The following is a 12,582-nucleotide window of genomic DNA, read 5'->3' on the forward strand; positions in this document are numbered from 1 at the left end:
GACCACCGCCATCGAGTGCCACCGACAGGGCCACGACGTCGCCATCTACGAGAACTTCCCGGAGCTCAAGACCCTCGGCGACATCATTTCGTTCGGCGCCAACGCCGGGCGCATCTACCACCGGTGGTCGGACGGCAAGATCGCGCGGCGACTGCGCGAGCTGTGCATCGATCTGTCGAGCTACGGCTTCCGCATCCACAAGTACGACTCGGGCGAGGTCGTCTACCACCAGCCGCCCCCCAAACAAAACCCGGAGGCCCCGGCCCTGAACGGCCACCGCGGCGAGCTGCATGAGGTGGTCTTCAAGTACGCACGGGATGAGCTAGGTATCCCGATTCATCTGGGTCAACCTGCGGTGGAGTACTTTGAGGATGAGAACCAGGCGGGGATCGTGCTGAAGAGTGGTGAGCGCGTGGTTGCGGACCTGGTGATCGGCGCGGACGGCGTAAGATCCAAGGCGAGGGAGTTGGTGCTGGGATATGTTGATAAGCCGAAGAGCAGCGGATATGCTGTGTGGCGGGCATGGTAAGGATCGTATCTTATTCCGAATGTGGCGTGAGGCAAGCTAACAGGGGCTGATCTACTCAGGTTCTCCAACACCGACATGATTAAGGACCCACGCACGCGTGAGTTCTGCGCCAACGGCGACACCTTCAACGGCTGGATCGGTCCCGACGTCCACTTCCTATTTAGCACACTCAAGGGCGGAAAGGACTGTTGCTGGGTGTTGACGCACCGCGACGAGCACGACATTGACGAATCGTGGTCCTTCCCCGGGAAGCTTGAAGATGTCTACAAGGTACTTGAAGGCTGGGACCCCGTTTGCCGCGCCATTGTCGAAAAGACTCCCAGTGTCGTGGACTGGAAGCTGGTATACCGCGACCCCTTGCCGACGTGGGTGAGCAAACATGCAAGGATCCTGCTGGTTGGTGATGCCGCACATCCGTTCCTGCCAACCAGCGCACAAGGAGCGACGCAGGCAATGGAAGATGGCGTAACAATCGCCGTGTGTTTGAAGAGGGCCGGTAAGGGCAACGTACCAGCTGCCGTACGGGTGCATCAGGAACTTCGGTACGTATCCCGGCTGGTTCTTCTCTTTTCTTCATACTAACAGGAAGACGCAGTTACGAACGTGTTGGCGTTGTGCAAAAGACCGGCGAGACCACACGCGATAGGTGGCACAAGACGGACTGGAAGAAGGTGGCCAAGGACCCCAAGAGCATCGCTTTCCCTCGCGAGGACTGGATCCACCAACATGACGCCGAGAAACATGCCGAGGAAGGGTTCGAGGAGATCTTCAAGAAGGTTACGCAACCGGAGCTATTCCAGGATGTCAAGCTGCTACCTGTTGGCCCTATAGCCGTGGCAGTATGATGATGCATGCTACACGCGATGACCCGTACAAGTAGCCTTAGAGCCAGGGGGTTTGGGGTCATAAAGAAGTAGAGGTGGTCCGTCATGTGGATCTTATTAGAGGAAGATGGGAGTCAAGTGCATCAAGAGAATTTATTTTAGTATCAGGAAACCTAAACGCGTTTCCACACATACCCTCGAACCACTCCAGTGATCGTGGTCCTCTTGGTGTGTGGTCAGTGGTGTCGACCGGATTGTGGTTATAAAAAGGGATAATGAGATTTGCTTGTCAGCCGAGTTGCACTCCCCGAAAGCACGAAGAAAAGGAACGGATGAACCGCTGCTGTTCACAATTTAATGGTCCAAAACAGCAGGAAATAATATAAAAATCATAGCTGCAAGTGCTAACTCAGGTTTCATGTATTCTAATGCAAGCGACAAGGTATTCCCAAGATACCTAACATACTGTAAAGACCCTCTGGGTCAGAACTTGGGCATCATCTTCCCACCGGCAAAGCCTACCTAGTTGACTTAATCCTCATCTATCCTCATAATAATACTCTTGGTCTCCAGGAAGTTGTTCATGCTGTACAACCACCCCTCCCTGCCCTGACCACTGCTCTTGTAGCCTCCAAACGGCAGATCCAACCCCGTCAAAGGGCTGGTGCAGTTGATGCCAACATACCCGCTCTCCAACGCTTTGGCCACCCGCATCGCCCGGCCGACATCGCGCGTGAATACGGACGCATATAGCCCAAACTCGGTATCGTTGGCCTTGGCAATGGCCTCGGCCTCGGTCTCGAACGTGTTGATGATTACCACGGGGCCGAACACCTCCTCCTTGGTGATGCGCGCCGTCTCGGGGGTATCCAGGAACACGGTGGGCTGGATGAAGAAGCCCTTGGTGCTCTCAAACGTTCCTTGGCCGCCTAGCGCCAACGTGCCGCTCTTCTTGCCCTCCTCGATGTAGTTCAGCACGTTGCGATACTGGACTTCGTCGGCTTGCGGGCCGTGCTTGGTTTCTGCATCCAGGGGATTCCCGGCGCGGGCACCTGCAAACTTGGTCTTGAAGGCCTCGATGAACTGCGGCGCGATGCTCTTTTGCACGTAGATGCGCGAGTTGGCCATGCAGACCTGCCCGCTGTTGGTCTGGATGCTGAACTGCGTCTGGGCGACGGCCTTTTCGAGGTTGGCGTCCTCGAAGACGAGGGCGGGTGACTTGCCGCCCAGCTCGAGAATGACCTTTTTGAGGTTGGTACGCGCCGCCTCTTCTTGGATCAGCTTGCCTGTACGGCTTGACCCCGTAAAGCTCAGAGCGCGGACGTCCATGTGGCGGGATAGGATTTGCCCCGAGGGTAGACCGTGGCCAGAAATGATGTTGAAGACGCCTGGTGGGAACCCCGCTTCGATGACGAGCTCGGCAATGCGGGCAGAAGACAGGGGCGCCTTCTCACTGGATTTGAGTACCACAGTGTTGCCTGTGATGAGGGCGGGCGCAGCCTTAGAGGCGAGAAAGTGGATCGGGGCGTTCCAGGGGATGATGAGCGCCACGACCCCATAGGGTTGCCGGAGCGTCATGGTAACAAGCCCAGGCGTATTGACACTCGCCTGCCCCTGGATGTTCCCCCAGGCCTCGGCGTAGTGATCAAAGTTAGTGGAGGCGGTATGAGCGTAGTGGTGAGTCGAGACAGGCATGCCCATTGAAATAGCGTCCAGTCGCGCAAGCTCATCTTTGTTTTCCCGGATCAGGGCCGCTAGCTTCTTCAAGTGCACGGCTCGCTGTGACCCTCCAATGGCTGACCAAGACGGGAATGCTGCTTTTGCCGCTGCCACGGCGGCATTAGTATCATCGGCGCTCGCTTCGGGGACTAGGCAGGTGTCAGTGGTGACGGCTCTCGTTTCTCTCGTGAGTGGGTGAGCACTTCGCGGGACGGGGACTAACCATGGGCTGAGATTTCCTGTGTTGCTGGGTTGTAAACTGTGAAGGTCTTGCCATCCGATGCCTCGACAAGCTAAGTTGTTTTGTCAGTCTCCTTCTTGGAGGCTCGGGTGTGAATATCTCGTTACCTCTCCATTGATGAGCATCCGGGGACGGATAGGGGCCGCTTCTGCCATCTTGCCAAGCTTCGACTTTCTATCTTGCTCCAAAGGCGATGTCTTGAATTTCTTGACGGGAGAAGAATGGAATCAACAACGAATGACTTTGATGAGACCAAAATGTGCCTGCCTACGTAAGATCGGTACTTATTAACTCTCAGCTGGATACCGATTGACCTCAGCCCCAGAAATGCAGCACGCCCCACGTCAGCGAGCAATACGCGTGCGAGTGCGTATAAAAACGTGGGAAGAACCAACCCCGCTCCCCAGTCCCCTGACGTCGACAACCGGCAGGGGCCGAGTAGCAATGTGGGGCCCCAGCAGGTTCCAGGTCCCGTTCCGCGCCATCTTCCGGCAGTTGCTGCACACATGCATGTAATGCCATATCACAAGCAACCCCGCAGTTGCTGTCGAGATGTTGAAGACAGAGGAAACGCCGACAGGGGATTGGGCGGAAAGCTTTACCCGTGGAGCATTCCCGCGTCTGTGGGGACGCCAAGGAGGTCCCGTTGGTGGTTCAAGCAGATGTGGATGCGACAGTTGCCGCTGATCCGAGACCTGGGAAAAGCCATGCGGTGTCCATCTTGAGGTTTACAAGTGAGTTGAGGATTGTTGAACACCACGCGTAATATGAGTTGGTTATTTGGGATTGTCACAATCCCGAGTATGCTTCTAGGTTATTATGTCGGCCTCGAAAAGCGAAACAGACAGTGAGACAGTCAAGTTACCCCCAGGCGCCAGGGCCAGACCCCAGGGTTTGCCGATTCGAGGATGAAGAGCCATGCGTTTGTAGTATTCGCCATCGCAAGTGCCGAATTTGGAGAAGAGCCTGTCATCGATGCACGGATGGAACTCGGAATGTCGTTTCCTATCCCCGAGATGCCCTCCTCACTAAACACCATCCGGTCGTGGTCCTCGTGTGTCCCTGGGACTGACGATTCTCCCTCCTCTGCCCAGCTGCACAACTCAGAAACGATTGCGAGTTATTAGCCGATATATCAATAGCCGATATAGCTTGTATAGGGCTACAATAACACCTCCTCACCCTCTTCATTCCACCCATCCTTCCCTCCGACAACCACAACACCGTCACCCACAAACTCGTGAAGTACCAACACCACCATCAACCATGGCCGAAACCACACCAAAAGGCACCATCGCCATTGAAGAAGCCGGTGCTCAACCCCGCCGGCCTCTCATGGATCGCCGAGTCCGCAGCCCTCTTCAACCCCAGCCAAGCCACCACCACCACCACCACCACCACCACCTCTCCCACCTCCACCCCCCAACCCAGCCAAAAGCTCAACCAACTCCTCCTCGACATCCACAACGAGCGCCTCAACCAAATGGACGCCCACGGCGTCGAGTACATGCTCCTCAGCCTGACCTCCCCCGGCGCACAAGGCGAAGCCGACCCCGCCAAGGCACGCACCCTCGCCGCCGAGGCCAACAACTGGCTGGCGGCGCAGGTGGCGCAGAACCCGGCGCGGTTTGGGGCCTTCGCGGCGGTGTCGATGCACAGCGCTGAGGATGCCGTTGCTGAGGCGACAAGGGCGGTTAAGGAGCTGGGCATGTTTGGGGTCATGGTGAATGATTATCAGGTTGTGAATGAGGGTGGGGATGGGGAGGGGAAGCGGTACTATGATGAGGCGGCGTATAGGCCGTTTTGGAAAGCGGTTGAGCAGTTGGGCGTGCCCGTGTATTTCCATCCGCGGTATCCGCCGGCGAAGGACCTACTGCCGGGGACGAAGTATGGGGAGAGGAAGCACATTCTGGGTGCGGCGGTGCAGTTTCACTTGGATTTGAGCATGCATTTGTATGCGCTGTGCTCGAGTGGGGTGTTCGATGAGTTTCCCAAACTGCAAGTCGTGGTTGGGCACCTGGGGGAGGGGTGAGTTCAAGTTGAGTCCCAAGGATAAGGGGGCTGATTGCTGACGGTGTGATAGGATCCCGTTCAACCTCGTGAGGGCAGATCACTGGTTCAATAAGCCCGTGAAGAAGGCCACGAGACCGTCCAAGGAAGACTACAGCTACTATTTTACTCACAATATCTCCATCACCACATCCGGCAACTTCAACACGGCCGCCCTAAAGTTCTGTATTGATCAGATTGGTGTCGAAAGGTGCCTCTACTCGATAGGTATGAGAACACCCTCCCATGGTTCGAGGCCCAACCTGACTACCGTTAGATTATCCGTACGACACAATTGCTGAGGCTCAGGGGTGGTGGCATGGTGTCGAACTACCAGAGGACAAAAAGAAGCTGGTTGCACGGGAGAATGCCATCAGACTCTTCAAGCTTCCGTTGGAACCTTAGGGGTGTGGCTTTTACTTAGCCTGAGCTATCGTCGTCGCCCTGTTTGTCGGTGCATGAGGCCGCGTTAGGGACCCTACAACTTTGCCAGAAGTATACAATGCCGCCTACACCCCTTGATATGTAGTTCGTATCGAGTAAGAGCACATGGTAGTAGCGCCCGAGACGGCATGTATTGTTTGTGTTCATGCAACGGAAAAAAGCTGTGACCCCCGGAACGCCGCATGTACCCCGTGCTGCCATTAATCATACAGTCATACCCCATGAATATTAACGTGCTTGTATTGGCTCCGCCCTCCGTCCGTATCGAGATTCTCTAGGCTCGTGGAGTTGAGCTGACGCTCGTCGGTTGTGTCAAATCTGGCAGCGTAATGATTTTGGTCGCCGCGGATAAGTACGCGCAGAATGGGAATAGAGGCAGCAATGATGGTGATGGAGCCTTCTGCACCACCCCATATGGTAACAGCTACACTGTCGGCTGTTTGTGGTCAGAAGGGGCGCTGAAAAGGGTCAGAGAAGGTATGCATACTTGGATCTCCCGTAAGGTTGGGCAGCATGACAAGCTTGACGAAGGACGCGGCGCCAGCACTATAATTCGTGTCAGCGAGTCTATCATCCGTGGCCAGCATTGAGGGAACAGTCGTACACAACACCCATGCTCATGGCAAGAGCGATACCCAATCTTTCCTTGTTGCTTAGTGACTGGCGCATACCAAATAGTATGCCCCAGGGCAACAGCGCGAGGATAACGTCCGCGGAGCCGGACCAGCCTAGCCACATTCACACTCATCAGCTAGGTAACTATCTTAGCGGTATTACCGGGTCGGCGAAACTCACCAGCAGACCACTGAAACAAGATGACGATCTTGTTCGGGTCGATGCACCAACCGTCGAGACTGCTGTCCCATACTTTGGCGAATGGTTGACACTTGATCCACATAAACAACATGGCGGTCCCCATGATGGCGTTCATGGTAATCATGATGAACCAGATAACGGCCTTCATCTAACTCTCGCTCAGTCTGAGCAGGGTCAAGGCAAAGGAGGTCTTGCTCTAGGCGGCGGCAAGAATCTGAGAAAAAGCTAGCAAAGACTGGCGACGAACGGCATCTTGGGAAGGTTTTCGGGCCGCATATCGTACAGGTTCTTTCCGTAGTCAAGGCTGACGCAAACCGAAGTGGTGGCAGCCGAGACACCCAGTGACACCTGGGGCCTGGTAAGCTTCAACCATAACTAGGCGACTACATGTATCAACACGTCGATTGGGGGTGATCCTACCCATGATGCAATCAGAAGATGGTCGTCCCACCATAGGGTCCGGCCCACGGAGGAACTTGCAGTAGAGTCGTAAAGCCAGGAAAAAAGTGGCGAGTGAGGTGAGCAACCAAAAGACGGTGTTAAGCTGCGGGCCGAGATCTTCGTGGATCAACCCGTCGTCCGCTGGCTGGGCGAATGAGGACTGCCTCGCTACCAGCCGGTGTGTCCCCATGTCGCAATGTCCGAAAGCGGCCGAGGCGGGACTCGCGGGAGAGACACATAAGAGCCACACCGTGGCCTATAGCATCAAAGGGGGGGATTGACCGGGAACCTTCATGTAGGATCCACCACCAGTCCATAGCAGTTTGGGAGAGAAATAATAAAAGACGGTCAAACAACCGTGGGTCTCTGGGGGTACCGCTGGCTTCAAAAACAAAACGCTCGTCGTGGAGATGAGTTTGGCCGGGTCGCTCGGGGTCGGAGGAGACATGACCGAGAACGAGAAAGCCACCCCCCCGTGGCGGCGGGGTTTCCTGTTCCATTCGAGGACCAGCCCTGTGCTAGCGAAATCCTCTGGCGAGATGGAGAACAGCGGCCGTTAGCGAACGAGCTCCTAACCCAAAGTTGCTGTCATGGCCGAGAAATCCCGTTGCGCACGGACACACCGAGACAGTTACTGGAGACGAGGGACTTGGCAAGGCTTAACCCCCTGCCTCTCTCACAGAACTTTGCGTTTGGCGGTGGGCCGTCTCAGCTGGTCCCTTTCCTGGGTGATGTGATAACCCCATTCATGTAGCCACCACAGATCATATGGAAAGCCAAAAACTGTGTTGATAAAAGAATTGTGGTGTGGTCAATCGAATCAGTTGTAGTTTCGTCGAAAACTCATGAACATCGACGCCGTTGTTGTTGGCTGACGGACTCTATCCCCTGCACCCATGTGGCCTTCAAGGGTTTCGTCGGAGTTTCGTGTGTCATGGCAGTGTGTCTGGGTCTTTTTTCCGTCGCAGAACCGTCACAGCGCACAGATGTCTTTTGGAGGAGCGGGTCATGGACGCACTAGTTAGGGGAGTCAACGTCATCGAATTCCGACGGTCAAGCCCTCGCGGATTTCAGTTGCAAGGACAGATTTGTCGTATCGCCAGGTTCGTTTTGTGCGTCTGGTTGGCAAGACCGGCAGCGCTAGCAGCTTTTGGTAAGACAATGGCGATCAAGAGCTGCCAGCAGGGTCACAGCACTCAAACAAGGGGGTACCCTACCCGAGTACGAAGCAGGTGTCTCCAAAGATCACCGCTGAACAAAGCGTTGGGCAGACGACTCACCTGCTCCGGATGGCTGTTCCTTTGCCACGCTAGCGAAGACCGAATGCACTAAAGGCGCGGGGAAAAGAAAAAAAAGAAGAGTGAAAGAAAGAGTGAAAGAAAAAGGGAAAGAAAAAGGGAAAGAAAAAGGGAAAGAAAAAGGGAAAGAAAAAGGGAAAGAAAAAGGGAAAGAAAAAGGGAAAGAAAAAGGGAAAGAAAAAGGGAAAGAAAAAGGGAAAGAAAAAAAAAACGGAAAACAAAAAGTAGAAAAGGGCAAAGGAAAAACAGAAGAGCGTAGAGAAGGGCAAACAAAAAAGATGAAAACGAAATAAAAACGAAAATAGGAAAAAAACAATAACTATGCTTATACCATAGCTGACGTTTTCCCTGCAAAACTAAGGCGTCTAAGCAAGAAAGTATAACGACCACAGCACCCACAAGGTAGCGGTGGTATTGGAGCTGCTACCCACGAATACTAGGCAAATAGTAATTTTAGACCATATAAGGCCACCGGGACCCCGAACGCCAGGCACGCCATTCCCCACGCCAGTAACTCACACCCCCCCATATCCATGTCCAGCCGTAGGATCCATACCGCATCTCCCTCCAGCACCTGCGCGGCCAATCCGCCGCCCGCCTCTACGGCGGGGTGGACTAGAGAGTCCACTGTTAGAGAGAGCCCCCAAAAGATGTACCGGGTGACGATGACCTACCTTCCACCGGGAGGGCGTGGGTGACGGCGGCGGCAGGGGCGGGGGCAGGCACCTCGAACGCCTGGTCAATTTTGGCCCTGATGTTTCGGCGACGGGGTTGGGTGACGGGAGGTGGCTGTGGCGGCCGAGGTACGGCTGGTTGGACGGCGGGGGCTGGCACTGCCGGCGCTGCTGGCGCTGCTGGGGAATGGTGGCCGGCTCTTTTCGTATGAGTGTAAATAATGCTGTTGTTGGAATCGAAGTCAGCAGTGTGAATCGCCTGGCATGGTTGGGCGGTGCTGGGAATGCCCGAAACTTACTAAGGCATTTTGGTTATTTATATCAAGGATGCGTTTGAAGTTGTGACTTTAGTTGGGAACAAAACAGCAGAGTTCAGGACCAGGAAGACTTCAGATGTTATAAAATAGACTCAAGTCCGTCGGCAGGCTCTTTCCATCATTCATGGGGTGTTAATATCGCCCGGGGTTTGATGATGTACCTAGGCAGCCACCCACGGGACATACCTACGTGTACCTAACGAGCTCTAGAAGGGCCCAGAACGGATGGACAGCGAACAAGGACCGTCGACAATAGTTGCTGCCCGTGTGTGAGGGTTTCCAAGTCACTTACCCTAATGCGGTGTGCGTCTGGCGTGACATGACGCATCTTACCCAAATCACCTACGTCAGCGGAACACGCCACCAACAAGCGTGTATAAGAGAGCATTGCTCTTTCCAACTTCCCTTTTTCTGGACTTTCAGGCCCTTCTCCATTTCCCGCTAATAATACCAGCAGCCACGACACCGTGGCAGATCAAACGTATCACGGAACAAGAGACTCAGAGCCATGACGTTTATTCGCCTTCCACGCACTGGGAGGTTTCGGAGCATCAAAGGCAGGAAGTACCAGATACCGGACGTATCGCCTGGTTGCGGCAGTCCTCCTTCCTACCAGAGCCTTGAAGACCCCGCCCCGACTATAACCACAGCTCCGCGGGGGAAAGGCAGCACAGAGACTTCGAAGGGAACTAACAGTTTAGTGCGACAAGAGCACTCTGGCATCTACAATACATACTTCCGTGACGACGACGACGAAGGATGGGAAATCCTGGCCCTAAAGATGGTACCTGACCCCACAGCACGGCTTTACAAAAAGGCACCATGGGCAGCCGTCCTGGAAGTTAAGACTACAGACATTCCTCGTTTGATGCGCGAAGGGTTCTTTTGGTCAGCCGAGAACGTCGTGCCCGAGGCAGGGTTCATGTCTTCAGAGACGAGACCGGCATGGATCGAATTTGGTTTCGTGCACAAACGCACGTGGGTTCTCGTCGACAAGTCCAATCCAAGCCCGACATGGGTGGGACGTCTTGACGTATCTACACCGTCCTACGAAATTCTCCCGAGCTTTCAGGTACAGAGCCTGACAAGCACGAATGTATATGAGGCAATTGCCTGCAATGCGGTGGGGGATATCATTTACGACTATAACTATCGGTTGCCTAAGAGGAACTTTAACTGCATACACGACAATAAACCCCTCCAAGGTTGGTGGCCATGGCCAAAGGAGAAGGAGGACTTTGCAACGTCTGCTGGCCCAGGTCTGAGCTGTGGTGGTGAGCCATCTGCGTACATTTCTATCAGTTGACATTAGCCTTACCAACCGTCGCAAGAGCTCCCCGGGCGTGATAAACGCCATGAACCCGACGAACCCAACAAGCTTTAATCTCGTCATCAACTATCTGATAGTTGCGCCATTCAATAGCATGGGGGCTCTCACAGGTAAACCGGGACTGTATCCAGGCGCTCATAGTGATAAGATACACGGACTAGTTACCGGTCTTTCGAGGGGGCTCGTCTCGCGTCATGCTGCACTAGGACTTGGTGGACACAAGGCAATCCTTATTATCCTTGGGTGGCCGCGGCCGGGTGATGGATCAGATCATGTCACACGTTAAAGGATGCCTTGATCGCAAATCTACACCGACATGGCGGTGAAGTAACAGAAAGGAAAGCCGGTTATTGTCAACGTTAACATAATGACAATCCCCCAACCCATTGTTCGTGGACTGAGAATAACTGTGACCATCTTGACGGCTTCGGGCTTGAAGAAGTATTAGAATGCCATTGCTCACGCGTGTTGAACAGTCGCCGCAGTTGCCGCCCAACAAAACTCAGAAACCCAGGCACTACCCGCAGACTATACCCTGGCGCCTACAGAAGATGCTCGTCAAACCAGTTAACGGCCTGCAGGAAGGCCTGCTCCTTGGCAAACTTCTGCACCTTGACGGACGTATCACAGCGAACGGCGAACCCATGCTCGACCTGCGAGAAGAGGTTGATCTGGTATGGCTTGCCAGCCTCCTTGAGGATCACCTCGGACCGGTGGCGCTTCTCGGCGGGGAAGATGCTGTCGGTCTCAGCGGCCGAAATGGCCAGCGGGCCCGAGATGGCTGCGAGCTCCTCCTCGTCGACAAAGGACGGGTGGGCGACGTAACCGGCGGCGATACCGTCCTTGTAGTGCCGGATGACGTACTAGTCCACGTTGTTAGTCTTTTCCCCTTGGCGTCCCATCCGCAAGCTGCTTCGCAACGCACCTTGGCCCCAAAGCAGTAGCCCACGCCGCCAATCTTCTGGATCCCGTATTCCTCCTTCAGTGCCTTGATCCCATCAAGCACAATGGGGTCAATAGCCTCAGTTGTGTGTGGGTTCTTGCCGTCGGAGCCCTTGGCGATCCAGTCAAAGAGGTTGAAACCGGCGGGGCGGTTGGTGAGGGAGAGCGCGTCGCCATTGTACACGTCGATCATGAGTGTCAGGTATCCGTTGGCGGCGAATTGATCGGCAATAAGCTTGCTATTCTGCCAGATCCCAATGACGTCCGGAATAATCAGAATGCCGGCGCCCTGATGGGCCTTGTCGGCGGGCGGAGTTGCGAGATAAGCGTCGTGCTTGCCAGCGACTCGAACGGCCTTGCCGACGGTGTCACCTCTGGGAATCCAAGGTCAGTGGCATCCCGGGGCGGGGATTCAGTACATGAAGCTAAAACATACTCATGCTTAACGCCAACAGTGCAGCATTGTCCAGGCGGGTTCGAAGCCATAGCGTGATGGTAGGGTTGGATTGGGATGACAATTGGTGCGGGGAAGTTGGCGACTCCTGAGGGGAGATGTGATGTGAACTTTATCTCAATTGGAATAACGGCGGGCCCTTGAGAAAAGGGAAACAAAGTTCGCAATCGGATCGCTGCTTCGGGGTTGTTGTGCCATACCGGAGCTCCCGGCCGGCAACTGTGCCGCCCGGTGCGACCCCTCTAGGTACCCCGCCATCTGCTGCACGAAACCACGAAACATACCCCACCAGTTCCGTCATCAGGGAATTAACCTTGCCAACCCCTCGCCCCGACAACACAAGTTAACCACTCCCGAGGGCTTCAATTTTCCTGTGGCCACAGGGTTGTGGCACCAACTCAAACCTGAAATGCAACAACCCCAATCGAGGCATCTCGGGTCCGAGCTTCCACTTCTTCTCCGAACACACGCCCTTCCATGTACGACACATCTGGCACCTACCCG

The 12,582-nt window shown here is 54.8% G+C and overlaps 6 protein-coding genes across 6 annotated transcripts in view; 2 read left to right on the top strand and 4 right to left on the bottom strand.

The window, feature by feature from the left end:
* CHGG_09531 (uncharacterized protein) overlaps positions 1 to 1,374 on the top strand; it is a gene marked incomplete at both ends in the record, with an annotated part of 3,377 nt that extends 2,003 nt beyond the window's left edge. Inside the window, 3 exons of the mRNA XM_001227457.1 lie at positions 1 to 525; positions 589 to 1,071; positions 1,125 to 1,374. The exon at positions 1 to 525 is cut by the window's left edge and continues 2,003 nt beyond it. Of these exons, the coding sequence (XP_001227458.1) occupies positions 1 to 525; positions 589 to 1,071; positions 1,125 to 1,374 (1,258 nt within the window). The remainder of the gene's footprint in view (positions 526 to 588; positions 1,072 to 1,124) is intronic.
* Positions 1,375 to 1,884: 510 nt separating this feature from the next.
* On the bottom strand, positions 1,885 to 3,468 carry CHGG_09532 (uncharacterized protein; the record flags this gene model as incomplete). The annotated part of the gene is made up of 3 exons (XM_001227458.1): positions 1,885 to 3,221; positions 3,296 to 3,365; positions 3,421 to 3,468. The coding sequence occupies 3 exons, from the start codon at positions 3,466 to 3,468 to the stop codon at positions 1,885 to 1,887; spliced, it is 1,455 nt and encodes a 484-aa protein (XP_001227459.1).
* Positions 3,469 to 3,757: 289 nt separating this feature from the next.
* Positions 3,758 to 5,664, top strand: CHGG_09533 (uncharacterized protein; the record flags this gene model as incomplete). Its single annotated transcript, XM_001227459.1, has 5 exons — positions 3,758 to 3,825; positions 3,875 to 4,047; positions 4,192 to 4,235; positions 4,602 to 5,341; positions 5,397 to 5,664. 5 exons carry the CDS (start codon positions 3,758 to 3,760, stop codon positions 5,662 to 5,664), a joined length of 1,293 nt encoding a protein of 430 aa, XP_001227460.1.
* Positions 5,665 to 6,252: 588 nt separating this feature from the next.
* On the bottom strand, positions 6,253 to 6,746 carry CHGG_09534 (uncharacterized protein; the record flags this gene model as incomplete). Its single annotated transcript, XM_001227460.1, has 3 exons — positions 6,253 to 6,352; positions 6,411 to 6,534; positions 6,602 to 6,746. 3 exons carry the CDS (start codon positions 6,744 to 6,746, stop codon positions 6,253 to 6,255), a joined length of 369 nt encoding a protein of 122 aa, XP_001227461.1.
* Positions 6,747 to 8,726: 1,980 nt separating this feature from the next.
* On the bottom strand, positions 8,727 to 9,342 carry CHGG_09535 (uncharacterized protein; the record flags this gene model as incomplete). The annotated part of the gene is made up of 4 exons (XM_001227461.1): positions 8,727 to 8,797; positions 8,881 to 8,976; positions 9,036 to 9,259; positions 9,335 to 9,342. The coding sequence occupies 4 exons, from the start codon at positions 9,340 to 9,342 to the stop codon at positions 8,727 to 8,729; spliced, it is 399 nt and encodes a 132-aa protein (XP_001227462.1).
* Positions 9,343 to 11,224: 1,882 nt separating this feature from the next.
* CHGG_09536 (dienelactone hydrolase) lies at positions 11,225 to 12,110 on the bottom strand (the record flags this gene model as incomplete). The annotated part of the gene is made up of 3 exons (XM_001227462.1): positions 11,225 to 11,545; positions 11,608 to 11,998; positions 12,061 to 12,110. The coding sequence occupies 3 exons, from the start codon at positions 12,108 to 12,110 to the stop codon at positions 11,225 to 11,227; spliced, it is 762 nt and encodes a 253-aa protein (XP_001227463.1).
* Positions 12,111 to 12,582: the final 472 nt, after the last annotated feature.

Source organism: Chaetomium globosum, genomic scaffold (genome assembly GCF_000143365.1).
Source record: "Chaetomium globosum CBS 148.51 scaffold_6 genomic scaffold, whole genome shotgun sequence".
Lineage (NCBI taxonomy): Eukaryota > Fungi > Ascomycota > Sordariomycetes > Sordariales > Chaetomiaceae > Chaetomium > Chaetomium globosum.